The sequence below is a fragment of the Tursiops truncatus genome, chromosome 15 (assembly GCF_011762595.2).
Source record: "Tursiops truncatus isolate mTurTru1 chromosome 15, mTurTru1.mat.Y, whole genome shotgun sequence".
Classification (NCBI taxonomy): Eukaryota; Metazoa; Chordata; class Mammalia; order Artiodactyla; family Delphinidae; genus Tursiops; species Tursiops truncatus.
This window is the reverse complement of record NC_047048.1, coordinates 39,217,876-39,241,220: the sequence shown is the minus strand read 5'-3', so window position 1 is coordinate 39,241,220 and position 23,345 is coordinate 39,217,876. Positions and strand designations below refer to the sequence as shown.

Genomic DNA, 23,345 nt, shown 5'->3' with positions numbered 1-23,345 from the left:
TTAGTTGACAAAGCAGCAGCTGCAGGGTTTAAGACGACTGACTCCAATTTTGAAAGAAGTTCTAACTGTGGATAAAATGCTATCCAACAGCACTTCATGCTACAGAGAGATTGTTCATGAAAGGAAGGGTCAATCAATAAGGCAGACTTCACTGTTGACTGATTTTAAGAAACTGCCACAGTCACTATGATCAGTCCACAGCCATCAACATCAAGACAAGACTCTCCACCAGCAAAAAGATTACAATTCACTGAAGGCTCACATGATGGTTAGTATTTTTTAGGAATAAAGTATCTTTTTTAAAAAAGAATAAATTTATTTCTTTCATTTATTTTTATTTTTGGCTACATTGGTTCTTCGTTGCTGCATGAAGGCTTTTCTCTATTTGTGGCAAGCAGGGGTTACTCTTTGTTGCGGTGCGCAGGCTTCTCACTGTGGTGGCTTCTCTTCTTGCGGAGCACGGGCTCTAGGCACACGGGCTTCAGTTGTTGTGGCGCACAGGCTTAGCCCTGCACCATGGCTCGAACCCGTGTCCCCTGCATTGGCAGGCGGATTCTTGACCACTGCACCTCCAGGGGAGCCCCAAGAATACAGGATCTTTTAATTAAGGTATATATATTGGATTTTTAGAGATAATACTATTACACACTTGTTAGACTACACTATACTGTAAACGTAACTTTTACATGCATTGGGAAACCAAAATATTCACGTGACTCTCTCTGTTGCAATATTTGCTTTAATGAAGTGGTCTGGAACTGAACCCGAAACATCTCTGAGGTCTGCCTGTAAGCACTCAACAAACAATGTTAAGGATAGGTCTCTTCAAAAAACCAAATGAAGAGATAAAGAAGTAATGGCGTCAACATTCATATTAGGAGTCCAGAAGGGGAGGAAAAAAATAAAGGAGGAATGTATTTAAAGAGCATGATGAGGAATTTCCCAAAATAAAGAAGCATGAGTTCCCCTTCGGGTTCCAGTCCTGCATGTAAGGAGCTCGGAAGTCCTCACTCCACCACAACAAGGAAAAGGCTGCACAAGCTGAAAATCAACTCTTCTCCGACCCATCAGAGAAGTAAGGTCACAGGGCAAACCGTTGCCTCACAGACTGGAGACACACAAGTGGATACAGAGGTTCACAACCTACTGGAGTAAGAAGCCTCGGGAAGCAGTGCCGGGAGGGGAAAACCTTACCTGCAATCGATGAACTGCTGGAGGCTCAGCGGGGACAAGTCTGAGAGAACAGAGACCAGGGAGGCCCCGCACTTGCGTGAGTTTTACCTCTAGGAGGCTCTACCAGGTGCTCACTGTGAAGATCAAAGAAAAATCCCCTCCTGCTGCCATTGGCAGTAGCTCATTTTGAACTGTCAGGGTATCTGTGCTCCTTAACAAGGCTGCCCTCGGGCGAAACTATTCTGCCAGAGCCTAACCTACCTGAGGGAAGGGAATAGCCAGCCCCTGCCCCCTCTAGTCACCCTGTCCCACCTAACGGGGGAGGAAAACTGAGAAGCCCTTGTGGAGTCTCAGCCCAGGGGCACACGCTCACTTAGAGACTGAGGACCAATCCGAGGACTGTAGAACACCTCCCCACCACATCACTAATGGCCTATTCCCACAGTGCCTTGTACCCAGGACACCATCCTTGGCTGTCAATTACAAGGCAAGCTAAAAGGCAAAAACACAGTTTGAAGAGACAGAAGCATCAGAACCAGACTCAGATATGGCAGAGATGTTGGAATTACTGAACTGGGAATAACTATGATTAGCACGTTAAGGGCTCTAATGAACAAAGTGGAGGTCATGAAAGAACAGATGGGTAATCTAAGCAGAGATGGAATTTCTAAGAAAGAATAAAAAAGAAATGTTAAGATTAAAACCACTGTAGCAGAAATGAAGAACGGCTTTGATGGGCTCACTGGGAGACCGGACGTGGCTGAGGAAAGACTTCCTGAGCTTGAGGACATGTCAACAGAAAAGCTGCCAAAACTGAAAAGCAAAGGGAAGAAAGACAGAACGGAACAGAATATCCAAAAACTGTGGTACAACTACAAAAGGTGTAATATATGCATAATGGGAATAGCAGAAGGAGGAAAAAGGAACAGAAGAAACACCCGAAGCAATAACAACTGAGAATTTCCCCAAGTTAATGAGACACCAAACCAAAACCACAGTCCCAAGGAGCTCATAGAATAAGGAGGATAAACACCAAGAAGCATGTCAGACACGTGTAACTGAAAAAGAAGAGGTGCCAAGCAAGATAAATTAGAGCAAAAAACACTGGAAACGCATGAACACAAGTCAAGATCAAAAACAAAGGGAAAAATCGGAAAGCTACCAGGACATGGGACAATAAAAAAGGAGGCCACCTACAAAGAAACAAGAGTAAGCCTGACATTGTGGCTCCAGGAACGACACTACAGCAAGACGATGATGGAGTAATAATGCTAAAACGTTAAAAGAAAAAATGACAATTTTATATCCAACTATGTTAGCATTTAAATGCAAGAATGAAGTGAAGATCTTCTGAGGCATACTGGTTTAAAAATTAACCTCAGGGCTTCCCTGGTGGCGCAGTGGTTGAGAGTCCGCCTGTCGATGCAGGGGACACGGGTTCGTGCCCCGGTCCAGGAAGATCCCACATGCCGCAGAGCGGCTGGGCCCGTGAGCCATGGCTGCTGAGCCTGCGTGTCCGGAGCCTGTGCTCCACAACGGAAGAGGCCACAACAGTGAGAGGCCCACGTACAGCAAAAAAAAAAAAAAAAAAAAATTAACCTCAAAAAGACCGTATTTTAAAGAACTATCAGAGGAAGTACTCTAGCAAGAAGTTAACCCAGAAGAAGCAATGGGAAGTGAGACTGAGTGAATACTTTAGTGAGATTTACTGGTACCTAAACAAGCAACACAAAAGAAAAAAGGCAAAGGAGAGCACGCAAAGGCATTTTTTTGTTTGCAGGGTGAAGAGCACATGATAATATTAAAAAATTAATAGAGAAAAATCAATACATGTCTTAAGTTAGGACCTATAAAAAGAATAAAAACAGAACATACAATTTTCTTTATAGAAAAGATTCAACATCAAATAGACTATTTTCTTTGACTAGACATAATATAATTTGACTAGAAATTTAATTTGACTAGATAATTTGACTAGAAATTAAATATAATTTGACTAGAAATTAAATCAATTACTAAAAGATACTGTAAAAATTCTCATGTATCTAAGAAAACTATGAGCTATTTACCACTAAATAACTCTTGGGTTAAAGAGGAAATGCTGAGAAAAATTACGAAACACAAAGTACTGACTGGATAAAAAAATCACATCATTTCAAAGGTCATGAGTCATGGCTAAAATATCATAGAGACAGTTATAGCTATGAATATATTGATCAGAAGACAAGAAAGAGAATGGATTGAACAAATGCATTTACGGCTGCTCCCCTATGTAACTGCATTAAAGTGATACTAAAATTCCAGGTTAAGATGGGGGATTAAACACAAACATCCAATTTTATTTCCTCCCAAAACCCAACTACAAGAAACAGACTTAAAAAGAAAAAAAAAAAGACGAGCAGGCAAGAACAAAAAGATCGGGAGGAAGAAACCAAAGTAACTGGGAAGCAGATGGACACAAAGTAGCAGATTTAAAGCCAAAATCCCAAGCTGGCTTTCAGTGAAGTGAGAACCGGCCCAACCTGTACTGCAGAATCCTCCTAAATTACGTAGGTGGCAGCACCAGGTTCCTCTGGAACTGGGAAAAACTAAGGAGCAGGTAAAAGCTGTGGTTGGAGCAGGAAGGCCCCAAACCTCCAACCCCTCTCCCACCCGCAGGGTGGCTGCCCTCCCACAGGAGTCGGGGGCCCAGATCTACAGAAGGCCTAACCAGGCTCCGGACGGGCAGCTCACGTGGCACTGAAGGGTGAGGCCTGCACCAGCTGAAGGCTGAGACCCCCCTCTCCCGGTGGCCACAAGGGTCCCGAGACTGAGGAGTCTTCTACAGGGACTCTGACTGGCCTAAGGGCCTAAAGGAAGTGATACTGGGGGTCCTTGGCAGAGGACTGACTGGCCTAGAATTCCCGGTTCAACCTAGCTTTCCCGAAGACTCTGAAAGCACTGCTCCACTGCCGGCTTCCTTCCAGTATTGCTGTTAAGCTGGCGCTCAGCTTTACCCAGCGCTAGCTGGGGATTCTGGTTCTAAATTCAAGGCCTTTCAGACACACAAGGTCTCAACGTTTACTTCCTGGGCAGCTTTCCTCTGGAAGCCACTAGGATGTGCTTCACTAAAGAAGGGAGTAAACCTATGAAAAGGTAAAGATGGGGAACAGGAAACAGGGGGTTCAATCCGGCAGAGGGGAAGATGGGGCTCCGGCGAGGGGAGATGCCAGGACCACGATGGCGGCCAGTACAGAGCAACAAGTGTGACTCAAGGGGCAGATATCCTGAGGCTACCGTCACTAAGCCTCTGCCCCACGGGACCATCTTGTAAACCTGAGGAGGCTTGTCCGTGCTTAGCTTGGTTCACAATGCATGTGAGGTTCCCCTGCTCCCTCCACGGGCTCCCTGGGTCAGTGGAGGACACTTACCCCACAGATAACCGCCCTGACCTCTGACAAGCTGGAGGGAAGCCAGATTTCCGCACATTCCCTGGTACACACTGCAGCCCGCTGATGCTCAGACTCCCAGGACTCCTTAACGACCTTAGCCACCGACTTCCCCAGGAAGGGGTCACGTCACGGCAGCTGAAGCCAGAACACGACTGGACGAGTTTCCTGAGGCTCCCGTATCAACACTGCACAAACAGGGGGCCTTAAACAACAGAAATGTATGTATTCCTTCTCTCATTGTTCTGGAGGCCAGAAGCCAGCCATCAAGGTGCCAGCAGGGCCGTGGTCTCTCAGAAGCTCTGGGTGGCAATCTATTCCATGTCCTTCTCTTGGCTTCTGGCGTGGCTGGCAAGGCTTGCTGCCCCTTAGCTCTGCAGACACATCACTCTAAAAGCTGTAAAAGCTGCCTCAGTCATCACATGGCATGTCTCCTGTGTGTCTCTCCTCTTGTAAGGACAGAAGTCACACTGGGTTAAGGGCCCAACCTACTCCAGTGTGACCTCAGCTTAACTACTTATACCTACAAAGGCCCTATCTCCACATGAGGTCACATTCACTGGCATCAGGGGTCAGGACTTCAATATACACTTTTGGGGACACAATTCAATCTACATCAGTGACCCAAAAAGCCCGTAAAGCTTATCTTCTCCTGGAAGCCTTCATCTAATAGCAGCAATTTCCTTGCACAGCTCCATCTGTGCTTTCTACTTAGTTTGCAAAACAAATAAACAAACAAAAAAACAACTAAAAGTACATTGTTTAGGGATAAAGACGTTAAAAAGGCAGAGGAATGATTAACACTGAAAGTCAGAAAGTAGCTCCCTCTGGGGGGAGCAAGCAGTGCCCAGAAGGATCTTTAAAGTGTTTTTAATGCCCTGTGTCTTAACCCAGGAGCTAGATTCATAGTTATTTATCTTATTAACCTCTAAATTATATCCATATGTTCTATGTATTCTTCTATGGGTACGACGCATTTCACACTTTGAAAAATTACAATGCATTTCATACTTTTAAAAATTAAGTATAGGGATTAAAAAGACAAACCTATGAGCACAAAGAAGAGGTGAGCAGATGACAGCAATGAAAGCATATGAGTAACTGGCAAGTGACTAAGACCAGGAGAGCCAAAACCTAAGGCAGGCTAGACTCTGGCGGCTCCAAAGAGATTCTGAGGCAGCCAAGGGTGGAAGCTCTGTCCTGAAAACAGGGAAATTCAGGTGAAGTTTAACAATGGCGTGGTCAGCTCCTGGTCCTCCCTATGAGGCTTCTAGGATGTAGGCAGGCAGGTTACTACTTCCCAGGAAAGGAAAGCTGGGAAATAGGGAAATAAAGAAAATTAAGGGGATCCAGCTACAGCAAGGGTCTTTGGCAAACTACAGACCCCACAGGCCAAATCCAGCCTGCTTTTGTAAATACATGTTATTGGCATACAGCGACGCCCATTCATCACGTATCATGTACGCTGCTCTCACACTGCACAGCAGGGCTGGCCTGCAAAGCCACAGCTACTTACTATCTGACCCTTTACGGAAAAGGCTTGCAAATCTCTGGTCTAGAGTGTCCAATATCCAAACAAGAGGGGTGCTCTAAAGAGACAAACCAGAGAAAACAGAAGCTAGGAAATTCCAGAACTCAAGAAGGAGCGTTTCAGGGACTTCCCTGGTGGTCCAGTGGCTAAGACTCTGCACTCTCTATGCAGGGGGCCTGGGTTCAATCCCTGGTCAGGGAACTAGATCAAGCATATCATAACTAAAGATCCTGCATGTCACAAAGAAGATCCCACGTGCCACAACTAAGACCCAATGCAGCCAAATAAATAAATAAATATTATTTAAAAAAAAAAAAAAAAAGAAGGAGCATTTCAAATGGCAAGGCCCACAGATCAAAGGCCCAGCCCCAGGGAAGAAAAGCCCCACATGTGGAATCATCACTAGGTAATATCAGAACACTGGCAACAAAGACCGGACCCCACTAGTGTCCAAAGAAGCAGATAGGAAAATGTGCAAAGAGTCCAAACAGGCAATTCACAAACAACTAGGAAACACGAAAAATGTTTAACTTCACCTGTCATCAAAGAAATGTAAATAAAAAACAAGGCTTCATTTTACAGCCATCAGATTAGCAAAACCAGTTAAAGGATGGTTAGTAGCAAACTCCACCAAAGATACAGGAGAGAAGCCGCCTTGCTCCTGCCGTGGAAAGACGGATTCCAGCACTTCTGGGTGGAATCAACTGTTCCCGGGAGCGCTCACACACAGGCATCCTCCGGCCACGCTGACCCACACTAACCCCAGCTGCTCTTTCTGCAGGGTGTCACCTAACTACACAGATGTCCACATGACTTCACTCCTGCTCAGCTCAGTGTCCAGTATGCTGTATGTCCTCAACAAACCTGTCCATCAAAGCCACGACCCAAACCATGTACAGCCACCCTCAGGGACTAAGAGATACAAAGAAAACATCTAGGTTCCTTCTGGAATCCCCAAAAGGAAAACAAAAATCCAAACTCAGATGTATGAAAGGATGTTCATATTGGACAAATAAAAAAAAATACAGCCCAGCCATTTTTGTACCTCTCTCCCTTGCTGTTTTCTTCCACATGCCGACGTGCTCCTTGGAGCTGTGGCCCCAGGAGCTGGAGAGCGAGGCCAACACTTACCTGGTACCGGTCAAGGATTCTGAAGTCCTGACAGGTCGTCCTATACATGGCTTGTCCAGTTGGAAGCCTGGAAACTCCTTCTTTGGCCCCATAAATCCCGTCCACTAACAGAAGCGCGGCATTCACAACCTGATCCAGGTCAAAGAGCGGCAGCCCCCGGTCCCTCTTCGCCTGCCGGACAATCAGCTTCCGCTTCAGCCGCCGGGCCTCCGGGGTCATGGCCACGGCCCCAGGACAGGCTTCCAGCCGCTTGAGGAGCAGCTTCTCCTCGTAGATGCTCACAGGGGTGAACCTGGGCCCTTTGGGCTTCCGGTCCTTCTCCAGCACGGGCTTCCTTTTCTCTCGAGCCCTTGTTTGCAAGGACGTGTTGGAGTCTGTGTCCTCGCTGTCGATGTCCATCCTGTCGGGCTTCTCCTCCTCACTCTCCACCTCCTGCTTGATCTGCTCAGGGGCTCTGACCTTCTTCCTGCCTCCAACCCCTGGCCCCGAGGCAGCCGAGCCGGGAGGGGGTGGGAGGTACTCCATCCCAGGGTCGATGACACCATCGCCTTCCATCTCATCATCATCTGCGCAGAGCAGAAAGCAGGAGGGGAATGCAGACCCACCGCCCACAGGGACAGCGCACACACTGCCATCAGAGCCACACACAACCCAAGAGACCCGAGGACGGGCCGTCTTACCGTGAAACAAGGCTTGTGGCGGCATCACGTCTGGAATCAGATCGGCTTCTGAGAGCAGGCTGGGCGTGGCTGAGTGAGAGGCAGGGGTCCCAGGGGCAGAGAAATCCAGAGACGGGGAAGGAGATGGGCTTGTCAGCGGGGTGCGGTCGGAGGAGCTCAGGGACGAGAAGTCGATCACTTCTCCTTTTTCCAGAATCACATCCGGCCTACGTCCTCGGCTGATGAACTTCACAGGCGTCGAGGAGGTGCTGCGGTCAAGAAAGCCAGCCGCCTCTTTCTGGGCTCTCCGGATGTCCTTCGCTTCCTGAGTGCGAGACCTTTTCTCTTTCAATTCCATGGCTGATTCCACAGGATTCCGACTCACCCGCTTTCTAAGTCCCTCGACAGTAATGATGGGATCTAAAGTTGGTTTCGAGGCTGCTGGAAAAGAGTAAATATCTAAATTTTTTAATAGCTATTCAATGTTAGCTGCTTCTTCTACCTTACTGTGACTCCACTTCCATGTTTGAAAGAGATAAATGTTCAATGAATGCCCTAAACTAAGATTTAGATTTCTCTTAACCAGGAAAAAGGAATTATAATGCAAACATAAACACTTCTGCACCATCTTTCTCCTACTGGAATTGGTAAACGTTAAAAGTTTGATAATGCTCAGAGAGTGTAGGGGGAAAATGGATAGTTCATGCCTTTTTGATAGGGCATAAATTTGATTACAACTTTTTGGAGGGTAATTTGGCAATATGATTAAAATTCTGAATAAATATGCCCTTTGATACAGCAACCTATTTCCAGGAATTTATCACAAAAAACTGGCAAATGTGTGTAATTACAGTATTGTTTAAATACCAAAAAAGGACAGAAATAACCAAAATGTCCATCAACAGGATAAAGGTTTAATAAATTATCACATAGCCATTCAATGGAATGCAATGAAATAAAAGAAAATAGGGTAGATCTACATGTACTGTTATGGGAAGATGTCCAATGTATACTGGTAAGTGGGGAAAAAAATGGAGAACAAGTAATATAGTATGAAACAGTTTATGGGGGTTTTTTTAGTAAAAAAAAATGCTTCAATATGCAGAGAGGACTTCTGAAAGCTTCACAAGAGACAGCAGTGGCTCCGCTGGAGTGAATCTGCAGGCAGGGTGGGCATGTGGGGAACTTTCAGACTTTACACCTTCAATACTATGAGATTTGTTTCCAATTATATTTTGAAAACTTTAAAAGGTCATTAAAAATTTTTCAGATAAAAAAATCAGATCAATGTGTGATATAAGGAGCTACTGTTAATTTTTTACAAGTGTGAAAATGGCATTATGGTTAGGCTACAAAAGAGAGTCCTTATGGATAAGAGATAAATCATGAAATATTTAAGAAGGAAGTGCTGATGCCTGGAAGTTGCTTCTAAATAATCTGAGGGTGGGGATGTGTGGAGGGTTGAGAGAAAGGACCCAGGGGCCAAGATAAAATGAGATTGGGACGTCCCAGGTGGTCCAGTGGTTAAGAATCCGCCTCCCAATGCAGGGGACGAGGGTTTGATCCCTGGTTGGGGAACTAAGATCCCACATGCTGAGGGGGAACTAAGACCCGCAACTAAGACCCAACACAGCCTAATAAATAAATAAATATTTAAAACAAACAAACAAAAAAACAAAGATTGCCAGTGTTAACTGCTGAAGTAAAGACAAAGGTACCAGGGGATTCGCTATATTACTTCACATTTGTTTATTTAAAATTTTCCATACTAAAAAGATTAAAACCATAAATAAACAGATTGAAAATAGAGAACCTTTCAGATACTAAAGGAAATTTATTAAACTGGTAACTTGATTAGGCAGTTATAAAACATTTTTTGTATAATATTTATTTACGGCATAAAAAACTGTGTTAGAATAAAACTGTGGGGCAGAGCAGCTCCGGGGAGGCAAGGGCTCTGTGCCTGGTCAAAGCGGATTGTCTACAAGGGCATCTCTCAGCTCACGACAGTACCTTTCACTTTCAGAGTGGAGATGGACAGCTTCTCTCCCTCGGGTTTCAGGGTAGGGGGCCTGTTGTGGACGAGCTTCCACCATCCCGGTTCTCCAAATTCCTGAGCTCCTGAGCGGAAGTACATGGGGCTCCCCACGCTAAGGCAGCCCGCCACCGTGCTCCACCAGGTGGAGGTCTTTTTCCTGGAGAGTCCAAGAATTTAAAAATTATTGGCTTTTCAACTCTATCCTTACATAGACAGTGCAGTCTCTGCCTCCAAGTCTGATAGGCTATGGAACTTCCCCTCTTTGAAGGAACAGAGCACAATGGATAAGGGAGAGGCTCGGGGTTCTGCGTGGCTTCAAATCCCAGCTCCACCACCTTCTAGCTGCCTCAGTTTCTTCATCTTTAAAATTAGGATAATAGAATGTGCAAGACTGCTGTGGCGATTAAATGAAGTTAATTCAAACAAAGCTCATAAAACACTTCTTATCCATGATTATGGAGTTCTACAGGCTAATTTTACTTAACTTGAGCTGCTTTTATGTATGAGTTAAACACAACTCTCAGGAAAGAAAGCAGGAGAGTCATTAGCCCTGGTAAACAGTTCATTTTACCCATGGAGGAGGATGCATCCCTCAGTCTGCTACTTGCCTTCGCATAGTAGAGTAGGAATAAAACTATATGGTATGTCCCACAAACACAGAGTTGAACTTTGGGGGAATTACCAACTCTGACCAAACCCCCCCAAAATACAGCAAGCATTTCAAAATAACTACACAACAGTGTATACAACAAAAATTTTAAATGATATGTAAAATGTCAACTATTCAGGTTCCTGTTAAAAGTGATTTTTAAGGAAACTGTTCTATTTCCACCTTGAAAACATAAATCAATGACAGGAAATCCTAAAGAACAGTTCTTCATAAGAAAGTCAGTCTAACAGATGAAAAATACTGCTAGGGAGGCAAGAGAAAAAAGTATCCTTAGGAACAGAGATGTACTAGAAAAATACAAACCAAAAGAACCCCACAAAAAACAAAAAAACTTTATAAAGGCATGACCACATATCTGAGACAGGAGAATGACCCCCAGCATTGTGGGTCAGAGCAGAACAAGGTCTCACCTCGTTCTGACCTTTCCAGGCCCCCCTCCTGTTGCCCAGCGGTCTGACCAGAACGAACCCATCCCACTTGCTTTCTTACACTGCCCAACACTGTCCCACAGGCCCCTTGGGATCTGTTCACTTTTCTTCCCATTGTCCTATTTGGCTTTGAATCCCTCTGGTGAACTTTCCATTTCAGTTATTGTACTTTTCAGCTCCAGGACTTCTTATCTCTTTATTGATATTTCTGTTTTGTCCATACATCGCTTCCCTGATGTTCTCCACCTCTTCCTTTAGTTCTCTGGGCATCTCTAAGACAGCTCTTTAAAGTCTTTGTCCAGTAAGTCCACCATTAGGTCTTTTTCAGGGGCAATTTCTGTTAGTTTATTTTTTTCCTTTGAATGGGCCATACTTTCCTTGTTCTTTGTATTCCTTGTGTTTTGTTGGACAGTGGACATTTGAATCTAATAATGTGTTAACTCTGGACACCAGACTCTCCTCCTTCCCCGGGGTTTACTGGTTTTTGACAGCTGCAGGCTGTCTCTGTGCCAAAGATCAGCTGGAGCAGAAACTCAAGGTCCTCTCAGTCCATGTCTAAGCCTGTGCCTCCCCCGGACATGCAGGGTGGCTAATTCCCCTGTATATGTGGGTGCTTTTGAATGTCTTAGTCTTCAACGTCTGGCTCCAAAAAGGGGACAAAGAGGAAAGTGAAAGTGGGGAGGTAGGTGCCAGCCCTATAAGTCCCTTTAAAGTCACCTCAGCCAGATGGGGAGGGGCTTGCAACAATGGAGGAGGTGCAACAACAAAGGCCGCCCACGCCTTTATCAGCACCTCTGTGATCAGAAGCAGCAGTCAGTGATCAGCACAGATATGATATTTGGAGGACAGCATCCTTTGTGTCCACCCCGGATCCCATACTGTATGCAAGCTGCTCCAGGAATATGTGCATGGCCGTCTGCCACAGTTAAAACTGGCCAACGCTGATTGTAATTTATGGTCCAAGGCTTCCTCTGGAAGTTGCAAGCCTTCAGCTGACTCCAGAGTTCCAATAAAGTTACACTGGATTCTGCCAATGCAACTGCTACCTAGGTGGGCAGACAGATTTCTGGTGCTTCCCACTCTGCCATCTTCCCAGAACCCTCATCATACAGGCATAGCTCATGTTACTGCACTTCACAGATACTGTGTTTTTAAAAACTGAAGGTTTGTGGTAACCCTGAATCAAGCAAGTCTATCGGTGCCATTTTTCCAAAAACATCTGCTCACTTCATGTCTGTGTGTCATATTTTAGATCTTGTAGTATTTCAAAGTTTTTCATTATTATTGTATTTGTTATGGTGATCTGTGATCGGTGACTTCTGATGTTACTCCTACAACTTGCTGAAGTTCAGACTATGGTTAGCATCTTTTAGCAATAAAGTATTTTTTTTCATTTATTTTTTATTTTTGGCTGAGTTGGGTCTTTGTTGCTGTGTGTGGGCTTTCTCTAGTTGCGGCGAGCGGGGTCTATTCTTTGTTGCAGTGCATGGGCTTCTCATTGCGGTGGCTTCTCTTGTTGCAGAGCACAGGCTCTAGGCATGCAGGCTTCAGTAGTTGCGGCTTGCGAGTTCTAGAGCACAGGCTCAGTAGTTGTGGTGCACAGCCTTAGTTGCTCCGCGGCATGTGGGATCTTCCCAGACCAGGGCTCAAACCCGTGTCCCCTGCATTGGCAGGCGAATTCTTAACCACTGAGCCACCAGGGAAGCCTAAGTATTTTATAATTAAGGTGTGTACACTGCTTTTTTAAAAATAATGCTATGCATACTTAACAGACTACAGCATAATGTGAACATAACTTTTATATGCAGTGGGAAATCAAAAATTCACGTGACTCACTTTATTGTGATATTTACTTTACAACAGCAGTCTGGAACTGAACCTGCAACATCTCTGAGACATGCCTGTATAATATTTTTAATTTTAAGTACTATGAATGTGTTTTATCATATTCCATCAAACATAAGGTCCACTGACTTTAAGACACACCGTTTTGTGTACAAGAAGGAAAACTAGCTATCAAGTAAGCTATGACACACCATCACTTCTAAGATGTAGCCAGCTGTCAGAGATGTCAAAGTGTGAAAAACTGTTTATCTTAAAATCAATGAAATATGGTAACAGAAAAAATATCCAAACTATTCTTCACTAATCAAAATTATAACTTTGGGAAAAATTCAAGGCCAGGACTGTAAAACCAGATTAAATGACCACATATAAAATAGCAATTAAACTGTAGTAATTAAGCTTTTGTGTACTTTTTAATTTGCTTCTACAATGGGTACATAAAGTTATTTAGGTTAGCCCTTAATAAACCTTTATACATTTAAACCTTAATAAAATATTAAGGACATATAAGATCTGAAAGAAAACGTATTCAAATTTAAAACTTCATTATACAGTACACTATTCTCTCAGATCCCATGGCAAATGAGAAATGGTTAACATTAAGAATTTTAAAGTATGCTCCATGGAGAGCAGACTGTAAATCTTTAGCAGCTATGAGAAATGTTTAATTGCGGAGGCAGTGAGTCTGTGTTTTCATACATGGACACATCTGAGCACTGGAGACCACCTCAGGTGAGTGGTTTCGGGGCTTTTCCAATCACTGATGCTTAAAGCAGAGTTCCCAAAGGGAAGGACAGCACTGAGGCAGGAAACTGAGTGCCAAGGAGTCACAGCGTAATTTTTAATTCTCTTTCACTCCTCTGGTTAGATCAAGGAGAAAATTAGTTGCTTTAAATTCTAACACACATAGTCTCCCTTTTTGATCAAGAAAGAGGCCTCACAAAAAACTCATACAGTTTAACATCAAAAAAATGAACAATCCGATTAAAACATGGGCAGAAGATCTGAAAAGACATTTTTCCAAATAAGACATACAGATGGCTAACAGGTACATGAAAAGATGCTCAGCATCACTAATCATCAGGGACATGCAAATCAAAATCACAATGAGCTATCACCTCACACCTGTGAGAATGGCTATGATTAAAAAGACAACAAATAACAAATATTGGTGAGGAGGTAGAGAAAAGGGAACCCTTGTGCACTACTGGTGGGAATGTAAATTGGTGCAGCCAATGCAAAACAGTATGGAGGGTCCTCAGAAAATTAAAAACAGAACTACCATATGATCTAGCAATTCCACTCCTGGGTACTTACCCGAAGAAAACAAAACACTAATTTGAACAGATATATGCACCCCTATGTTCACTGCAGCATTATTTACAATAGCCAAGACATGGAAGCAACCCAAGTGCCCATCAATAGATAAAAGGATAAAGAAGATGTGAGGGGGAGACCTTCAAGGTGGTGGAGGAGTAAGACGTGGAGATCACCTTCCTCCCCACAAATACGTCAAAAAAAACAATTACATGTGGAACAACTCCTACAGAACACCAACTGAATGCTGGCATAAGACCTCAGACTTCCCAAAAGCCAAGAAAATCCCCACATACCTGGGTAGGGCAAAAGAAAAAAACAAGAGACAAAAGAATAGGGACAGGACCTTCGCCTCTGGGAGGGAGATGTGAAGGAGGAAAAGTTTCCACATACTAGGAAGCCCCTTCGCAGGCGGAGACTGCAGGTGGTGGAGGGGGGAAGCTTCGGAGCCACAGAGGAGAGCACAGCAACAGGGGTGCAGAGGGAAAAGCAGAGATTCCCACACAGAGGATCGGTGCCAACCAGCATTCACCAGCCTGAGACGCCTGTCTGCTCACCCATCAGGGCGGGTGGGAGCTGGGAGTTGAGGCTTGGGCTTTGGAGGTCAGACCTCAGGGAGAGGACTAGGGTTGGCTGCGTGAAGACAACCTGAAGGGGGCCAGTGCGCCACAGCTAGCCAGGAGGGAGACCAGGAAAAAGTCTGGACCTGCCGGAGAGGCAAGAGATCATAATTTCAGAGTACACAAGGAGAAGGGCTTCTTGCTCAGTGTGCCCACAGACAGCAGAGCACCACCCAAGCGAACTCCAGAGATGGGTGCAAGCCACAGCTATCATCTCGCACCCCAGAGACAGGCATGGACCACTACCGCTGCTGCCACTGCCACCAAGAATCCTGTGTGCGAGTGCAGGTCACTACCCACACACCCCCAGGAGTCTGTGCAGCATGCCACTGCCAGGGTCCTGTAATCCAGGGCCAACTTCCCTGGGAGAGCACACGGCATGCCTCAGGCTGTTGCAACATCATGCTGGTCTCTGCTGCCACAGGCACGTCCCATGTTCCAATTATGACTACTGTACCCCTCCCTCCCTCTCCCTGGCTTGAGTGAGCAAGAGAGCCCTAATCAGCTGCTACTTTAACACCCTCCTGTCTGGGCAGGGAACAGAGGCCTGAGGGCAGCCTACACGCAGAGGTGGGACCAAAACCAAAGCTGAACCCCAGGAGCTGTGCGAACAAAGAAGAGAAAGGGAAATTTCTCCATGCAACCTCAGGAGCAGTGGAGTAAATCCCCTCAATCGGCTTGATAAACCCTGCATCTGTGGAATACATGCATGAAGAGACAACAAATGTTCCCAAAACTGAGGCGGTGGACTTTGGGAGCTACTGCAGTCTTGGGGTTTGCTTTCTGCATTTGATTAGTTTTTGGTGTTCTGTTTCTCTTAGTTTAGATTTTAGTGCTTGTTTTCATTGGTGGGTTTATTGGTTTGGTTGCTATCTTCCTTTTTTTTTGTTCTCTCTTTGTGAGTATGTGTGTGTGTGTGTGTATATGTGTGTGTATGTTTCTTTGTGTGATTTTGTCTGTTATTTTTTATTTTTTGGCTGTGTTGGGTCTTTGTTGCTGTGTGCGGGCTTTCTCTAGTTGTGGTGAGCAGGGGCTACTCTTCATTGCAGTACATGGTGGCTTCTCTTATTGCAGAGCACGGGCTCTAAGGGCATGGGCTTCAGTAGCTGTTGGGCATGAGCTCAGTAGTTGTGGCTTGTGGGTTCTAGAGCGCAGGCTCAGTACCTGTGGCGCACAGGCTTAGTTGCTCTGTGGCACGTGGGATCTTCCCAGACCAGGGATCGAACCCACGTCCCCTGTACTGGCAGGCAGATTCTTAACCACTGCACCACCAGGGAAGTCCCTTGTCTGTTTAGTTTTGCTTTTACCATTTGTTTGGGGGCTCTGTTTTTAATTTTTTTCTTTCTTCCTTTTCTTCTGTGCTGTGAAGCTGGCAGGGTCTTGGTGCTCCGGCCGGGTGTCAGGCCTGAGCCTGCGAGGTGGGAGAGCCAAGTCCAGGACACTGGACCACCAGAGGCCTCCTGGCCCCATGTAATATTAATTGGAGAGAGCTCTCCCAGAGATCTCTGTCTCAACACTAAGACTCAGCTCCAGTGCTGGATGCCCCATACTAAACAACTAGCAAGACAGGAACACAACCCCACCCATTAGCAGAGAGGCTGCCTAAAGTCATACTAAGTTCATAGACACCTCAAAACACACCACCGGATGAGGCCCTGCCCAAAGAGCAACAAGATCCAGCCCCACCCACCAGAACACAGGCACCAGTCCCGCCCCACCAGGAAGCATACCCAAGCCATTGAACCAACCTCACCCACTGGGGGCAGACGCCAGAAATAAGACGAACTACGAACCTGCAGCCTGCAAAAAGGAGACCCCAAACACAGTAAGTTAAACAAAATGAGAGAACAGAGAAATATGCAGCAGATGAGGGAGCAAGGTAAAAACCCACCAGACCTAACAAATGAAGAGGAAATAGGCAGTCTACCTGAAAAAGAATTCAGAGTAATGATAGTAAAGATGATCCAAAATCTCGGAAATCGAATGGAGAAAATTCAAGAAACCTTTAACAAGGATCTAGAAGAACTAAAGAGCAAACAAACAATAATGAACAACGCAATAAATGAAATTAAAAATTCTCTAGAAGGAATCAATAGCAGAAAAACTGAAGCAGAAGAATGGAGAATAATGGAAATAACTGCCACAGAGCAGAATAAAGAAAAAAGAATGAAAAGAATTGAGAACAGTCTCAGAGCCCTTTAGGAAAACATTAAATGCACCAACATTCGAATTATAGAGGTCCCAGAAGAAGAAGAGAAAAAGAAAGAGTCTGAGAAAACATCTGAAGAGATTATAGTCGAAAACTTCCCTTACGTGGCAAAGGAAATAGTCACTCAAATCCAAGAAGCGCAGAGTCCCATACAGGATAAGTCCAAGGAGAAACACGCCAAAAGACATATTAATCAAACTATCAAAAATTAAATGAAAAGAAAAAATATTAAAAGCAGCAAGGGAAAAGCAACAAATAACATACAAGGGAATCCCCATAAGGTTAACAGCTGATCTTTCGGCAGAAACTCTGCAAGCCAGAAGGGAGTGGCAACACGTATTTAAAGTGATGAAAAGGAAAAACCTACAACCAAGATTACTGTACCCAGCAAGGATCTCATTCAGATTCGACACACAAATTAAAACTTTTCTTTTTTTTTGTGGTACGCGGGCCTCTCACTGTTGTGGCCTCTCCCGTTGCGGAGCACAGGCTCCGGACACGCAGGCTCAGCGGCCATGGCTCACGGGCCCAGCTGCTCCGTGGCATGTGGGGTCTTCCCGGACCGGGGCGCGAACCCGTGTCCCCTGCACCGGCAGGCGGATTCCCAACCGCTGCGCCACCAGGGAAGCCCCAAATTAAAACTTTGAAGACAAGCATAAGTTAAGAGAATTCAGCACCACCAAACCAGTTTTACAACAAAAGCTAAAGGAACTTCTCTAGGCAGGAAACACAAGAGAAGGAAAAGACCTACAAAAACAAACCCAAAACAATTAAAAAAATGGTAATGGGAACATACATATCGATAATTACCTTAAATGTAAATGGATTAAATGCTCCAACCAAAAGACACAGATTGGCTGAATGGATACAAAAACAAGACCCGTATAGATGCTGCCTACAAGAGACCCACTTCAGACCTAGGGACACGTACAGACTGAAAATGAGGGGACAGAAAAAGATATTCCATGCAAATGGAAATCAAAAGGAAGCTGGAGTGGGCTTCCCTAGTGGCGCAGCAGTTGAGAGTCCGCCTGCCGATGCAGGGGACATGGGTTCGTGCCCCGGTCCGGGAAGATCCTACATGCCGCAGAGCGGTTGGGCCCATGAGCCATGGCCGCTGAGCCTGCGTGTCCAGAGCCTGTGCTCTGCAATGGGAGAGGCCACAGAAGTGAGAGGCCCGCCTACTGCAAAAAAAAAAAAAAAGAAAGCTGGAGTAGCATTACTCACATCAGAAAAAACAGACTTTAAAATAAAGATACAAAGAAGGACACTACATAATGATCAAGGGATCAATCCAAGAAGAAGATATAACAATTGTAAATATTTATGCACCCAGCATAGGAGCACCTCAATACATAAGGCAAATGCTAACAGCCATAAAAAGGGAAATCGACAGTAACACAATAATAGTAGGGGCCTTTAACACCCCACTTTCACGAATGGACAGATCATCCAAAATGAAAATAAATAAGGAAACACAAGCTTTAAATGACACATCAGACCAGATAGTTTTAATTGTTATTTATAGGACATTCCACCCAAAAACAGAATACACTTTCTTCTCAAGTGCACATGAAACATTCTCCAGGATAGATCATATCTTGGGTCACGAATCAAGCCTCAGTAAATTTAAGAAAACTGAAATTGTATCAAGTATCTTTTCCAACCACAACATTATGAGACTAGATATCAATTACAGGAAAAAGAACTGTAAAAAATACAAACACATGGAGGCTAAACAATACACTACTAAATAACCAAGAATCACTGAAGAAATCAAAGAGGAAGTTTAAAAATACCTAGAAACAAATGACAATGAAAATACGATGACCCAAAACCTATGGGATGCAGCAAAAGCAGTTCTAAGAGGGAAGTTTATAGCAATACAATCCTACCTGAAGAAACAAGAAAACTCTCAAATAAACAACCTAAACTTACTCCTAAAGCAATAAGAGAAAGAACAAAAAAACCCCAAAGTTAGCAGAAGGAAAGAAATCATAAAGATCAGATCAGAAATAAATGAAAAAGAAATGAAGGAAACAATAGCAAAGATCAATAAAACTAAAAGCTGGTTATTTGAGAAAATAAACAAAATATTGATAAACCATTAGCCAGACTCATCAAGAAAAAAAGGGAGAAGACGCAAATCAACAGAATTAGAATGAAAAAGGAGAAGTAACAACTGACACTGCAGAAATACAAAGGATCATGAGAGACTACCACAAGCAACTATATGCCAATAACATGGACAACCAGGAAGAAATGGACAAATTCTTAGAAAAGTACAACCTTCCAAGACTGAACCAGGAAGAAATAGAAAATATGAACAGACCAATCACAAGCACCGAAATTGGGATTAAATTGGGATTAAAAATCTTCCAACAAACAAAAGTCCAGGACCAGACGGCTTCACAGGCTAATTCTATCAAACATTTAGAGAAGAGCTAACACCTACCCTTCTCAAACTCTTCCAAAATATAGCAGAGGGAGTAACACTCCCAAACTCATTCTACTAGGCCACCATCACCCTGATACCAAAACCAGACAAAGATATCACAAAAAAAGAAAACTACGGGCCAATATCATTGATGAACATAGATGCAAAGCTCCTCAACAAAATACTAGCAAACAGAATCCAACAGCACATTAAAAGGATCATATAGCATGATCAAGTGGGGTTTATCCCAGGAATGCAAGGATTCTTCAATATACACAAATCAAACAATGTGATACACCACATTAACATACTGAAGGAGAAAAACCATATGATCATCTCAATAGATGCAGAAAAAGCTTTCGACAAAATTCAACATCCATTTATGATAAAAACTCTCCAGACAGTGGGCACAGAGGGAACCTATCTCAACATAATAAAGGCCATATATGACAGACCCACAGCCAACATCGTTCTCAATGGTGAAAAACTGAAACCATTTCCTCTGAGATCAGGAACAAGACAAGGATGTCCATTCTCACCACTATTACTCAACATAGTTTTGGAAATTTTAGCCACGGCAATCAGAGAAGAAAAAGAAATAAAAGGAATACAAATTGGAAAAGAAGTAAAACTGTCACTGTTTGTAGATAACATGATACTATACATAAAGAATCCTAAAGATGCTACCAGAAAACTACTAGAGCTAATCAATGAATCTGGTAAAGTAGCAGGATACAAAATTAATGCACAGAAATCTCTCACATTCCTATACAATAACATTGAAAAATTTGAGAGAGAAATTAAGGAAACACTCCCACTTACCATTGCAACAAAAAGAATAAAATACCTAGGAATAAACCTACCTAAGAAGAAAGGCCTATATGCAGAAAACTATAAGACACTGATAAAAGAAATCAAAGACAATACAAACAGATGGAGAGATATACCATGTTCTTGGATTGGAAAAATCAACGCTGTGAAAATGACTATATGGCCCAAAGCAATCTACAGATTCAATGCAATCCCTATCAAACTACCAATGGTATTTTTCACAGAACTAGAACAAAAAAATTTTACAATTTGTATGGAAATACAAAAGACCCCAAATGGCCAAAGCAATCTTGAGAAAGAAAAACAGAGCTGGAGGAATCAGCCTCCCTGACTTCAGACTATACTACAAAGCTACAGTAATCAAGACAGTATGGTACTGGCACAAAAACAGAAATATAGATCAATGGAACAAGACAGAAAGCCCAAAGATACACCCACGCACCTATGGTCATCTTATCTTTGAAAAGGAGGCAAAAACATACAATGGCGAAAAGACAGCCTCTTCAGTAAATGGTGCTGGGAAAACTGGACAGCTACATGTAAAAGAATGAAATTAGAACACTTCCTAACACCATACACAAAAATAAACTCAAAATGAATTAAAGACCGAAATGTACGGCCAGACAGTAAAAAACTCTTAGAAGGGGACTTCCCTGGTGGCACAGTTGTTAAGAATCTGCCTGCCAATGCAGGAGACACGGGTTCGAGCCCTGGTCAGGCAAGATCCCACATGCCATGGAGCAACTAAGCCCGTGTGCCACAACTACTGAGCCTGCGCTCTACAGCCCGCGAGCCACAACTACTGAAACCCACACACCCTAGAGCCCATGCTCAACAAGAGAAGCCACTGAAATGAGAAGCCCGTGCACTGCAATGAAGCGTAGCCCCCTCTCACTGCAACCAGAGAAAGCCCACATGCAGTAACAAAGACCCAACACAGCCAAAAATAAATTAATTAATTAATTAAAAAAAAAACTCTTAGAGGAAAACATAGGAAGAACACTCTTTGACATAAATCACAGCAAGATCCTTTTTGACCCACCTCCTAGAGAAATAGAAATAAAAACAAACAAATGGGACCTAATGAAACTTAAAAGCTTTTGCACAGCAAAGGAAACCATAAACAAAACCAAAAGACAACCCTCAGAATGGGAGAAAATATTTGCAAACGAAGCAACTGACAAAGGATTAACCTCCAAAATATACAAGCAGCTCATGCAAGTCAATATCAAAAAAACAAACAACCCAATCCAAAAATAGGCAGAAGATCTAAACAGACATTTCTCCAAAGAAGATATAGATTGCCAACAAACACATGAAAGGATGCTCAACATCACTAATCATTAGAGAAATGCAAATCAAAACTACAATGAGGTATCACCTCACACCGGTCAGAATGGCCATCACCAAAAAATCTACAAACAATAAATGCTGGAGAGGGTGCGGAGGAAATGGAACCCTCTTGCACTGTTGGTGGGAATGTAAATTGATACAACCACTACGGAGAACAGTATGGAAGTTCCTTAAAAAACTAAAAGTAGAACTACTATTTGACCCAGCAATCCTACTACTGGGCATATACCCTGAGAAAACCATAATTCAAAAAGAGTCATGTACCACAATGTTCACTGCAGCACTATTTACAGTAGCCAGGATATGGAAGCAACCTAAATGTCCACTGACAGATAAATGGATAAAGAAGATGTGGCACAGATATACAATGGAATATTACTCAGCCATAAGAAGAAATGAAACTGAGTTATTTGTAGTGAGGTAGACGGACCTAGAGTCTGTCATACAGAGTGAAGTAAGTCAGATAGAGAAAAACAAATACTGTATGCTAACACATATATATGGAATCCAAAAAAAAAAAAAAAGGTTCTGATGAACCTAGAGGCAGGACAGGAATAAAGACGCAGACGTAGAGAATGGACTTGAGGACACGGGGAGTGGGAACGGGAAGCTGGGATGAAGTGAGAGAGTAGCACTGACATATATACACTCTCAAATGTAAAATAGATAGCTAGCAGGAAGCAGCTGCATAGCACAGGGAGATCAGCTCAGTGCTTTGTGACCACCTAGAGGGGTGGGAGGGAGACACAAGAGGAAGGGGATATGGGGATATATGTATACATATAGCTGATTCACTTTGTTATAGAGCTGAAACTTACATAACATTGTAAAGCAATAATACTCCAATAAAGATGTGAAAAAAAAAGATGTGATACACACACATACACAATTGGATATTATTCAGCTATAAAAAAGAATGAAATCTTGCCATCTGTGACAACATGTATGGACCTAGAGGGTATTATGCTAAGGGTATTATGTGAAATAAGTCAGAGAAAGACAAATACTGTACGATTTCAGTTATGTGGAAGCCGAAAAAAAAAAACAAATGAAGAAACATAACAAAACAGCAACAGTCACAGATACAGAGAACAAACAGGTGCTTGCAAGAGGGGAGGAGAGTGGGGAGAGGGTAGAAATAGGTGAGGGAAATTAAGAAGTACAAACTTCCAGTTGCAAAATAAATAAGTCACAGGTACAAAATGTATAATGTAGGAAAAACAAGTCAATAATTATGTAGTATCTTTGTATGGTAACGTATGGTAACTAGACGTACCATGGTGATCATTTTGAAACATGGAAATACTGAATCACTATGTTGTGTAACAGGAACAAATGTAGGTTGTAGATCAATTATACTTCAAAAACAAACTCATAGAAAAAGACATCAGATTTTCCAGAGATGGGGGGATAAACGTCCCATTGTAAGATAAATAAGTACTAGGGATGCACTGTACAACGTGATAAATATAATTAACACTGCTGAATGTTATACAGGAAAGCTGTCGAGAGTAAATCCTAAGAGGTCTTATCACAGGAAAAAAATTTTTTTCTACTTATTTAATTTTATATCTATATGAGATGATGGATGTTCATTAAACTTTGTGGTCATCATTTCATGATGTATGTAAGTCAAATCATTATGCTGTACACCTTAAACTCATACAAGTGCTGT

General features: G+C 43.3%; 1 protein-coding gene across 4 annotated transcripts in view; it reads right to left on the bottom strand.

The window, feature by feature from the left end:
* The window catches only part of KAT14 (lysine acetyltransferase 14), a 40,567-nt gene that overhangs the window by 7,983 nt on the left and 9,239 nt on the right, over positions 1-23,345 (bottom strand). For 3 of the 4 annotated variants that reach the window (XM_019927527.3, XM_073792599.1, XM_073792600.1), the window contains 3 exons: positions 9,936-10,117; positions 7,944-8,363; positions 7,264-7,829 (listed from right to left, as the gene is read on the bottom strand). In XM_019927527.3, coding sequence (XP_019783086.1) covers positions 7,264-7,829; positions 7,944-8,363; positions 9,936-10,117 — 1,168 coding nt within the window. The remainder of the gene's footprint in view (positions 1-7,263; positions 7,830-7,943; positions 8,364-9,935; positions 10,118-23,345) is intronic. The other variant, XM_073792598.1, reaches the window with a different exon arrangement.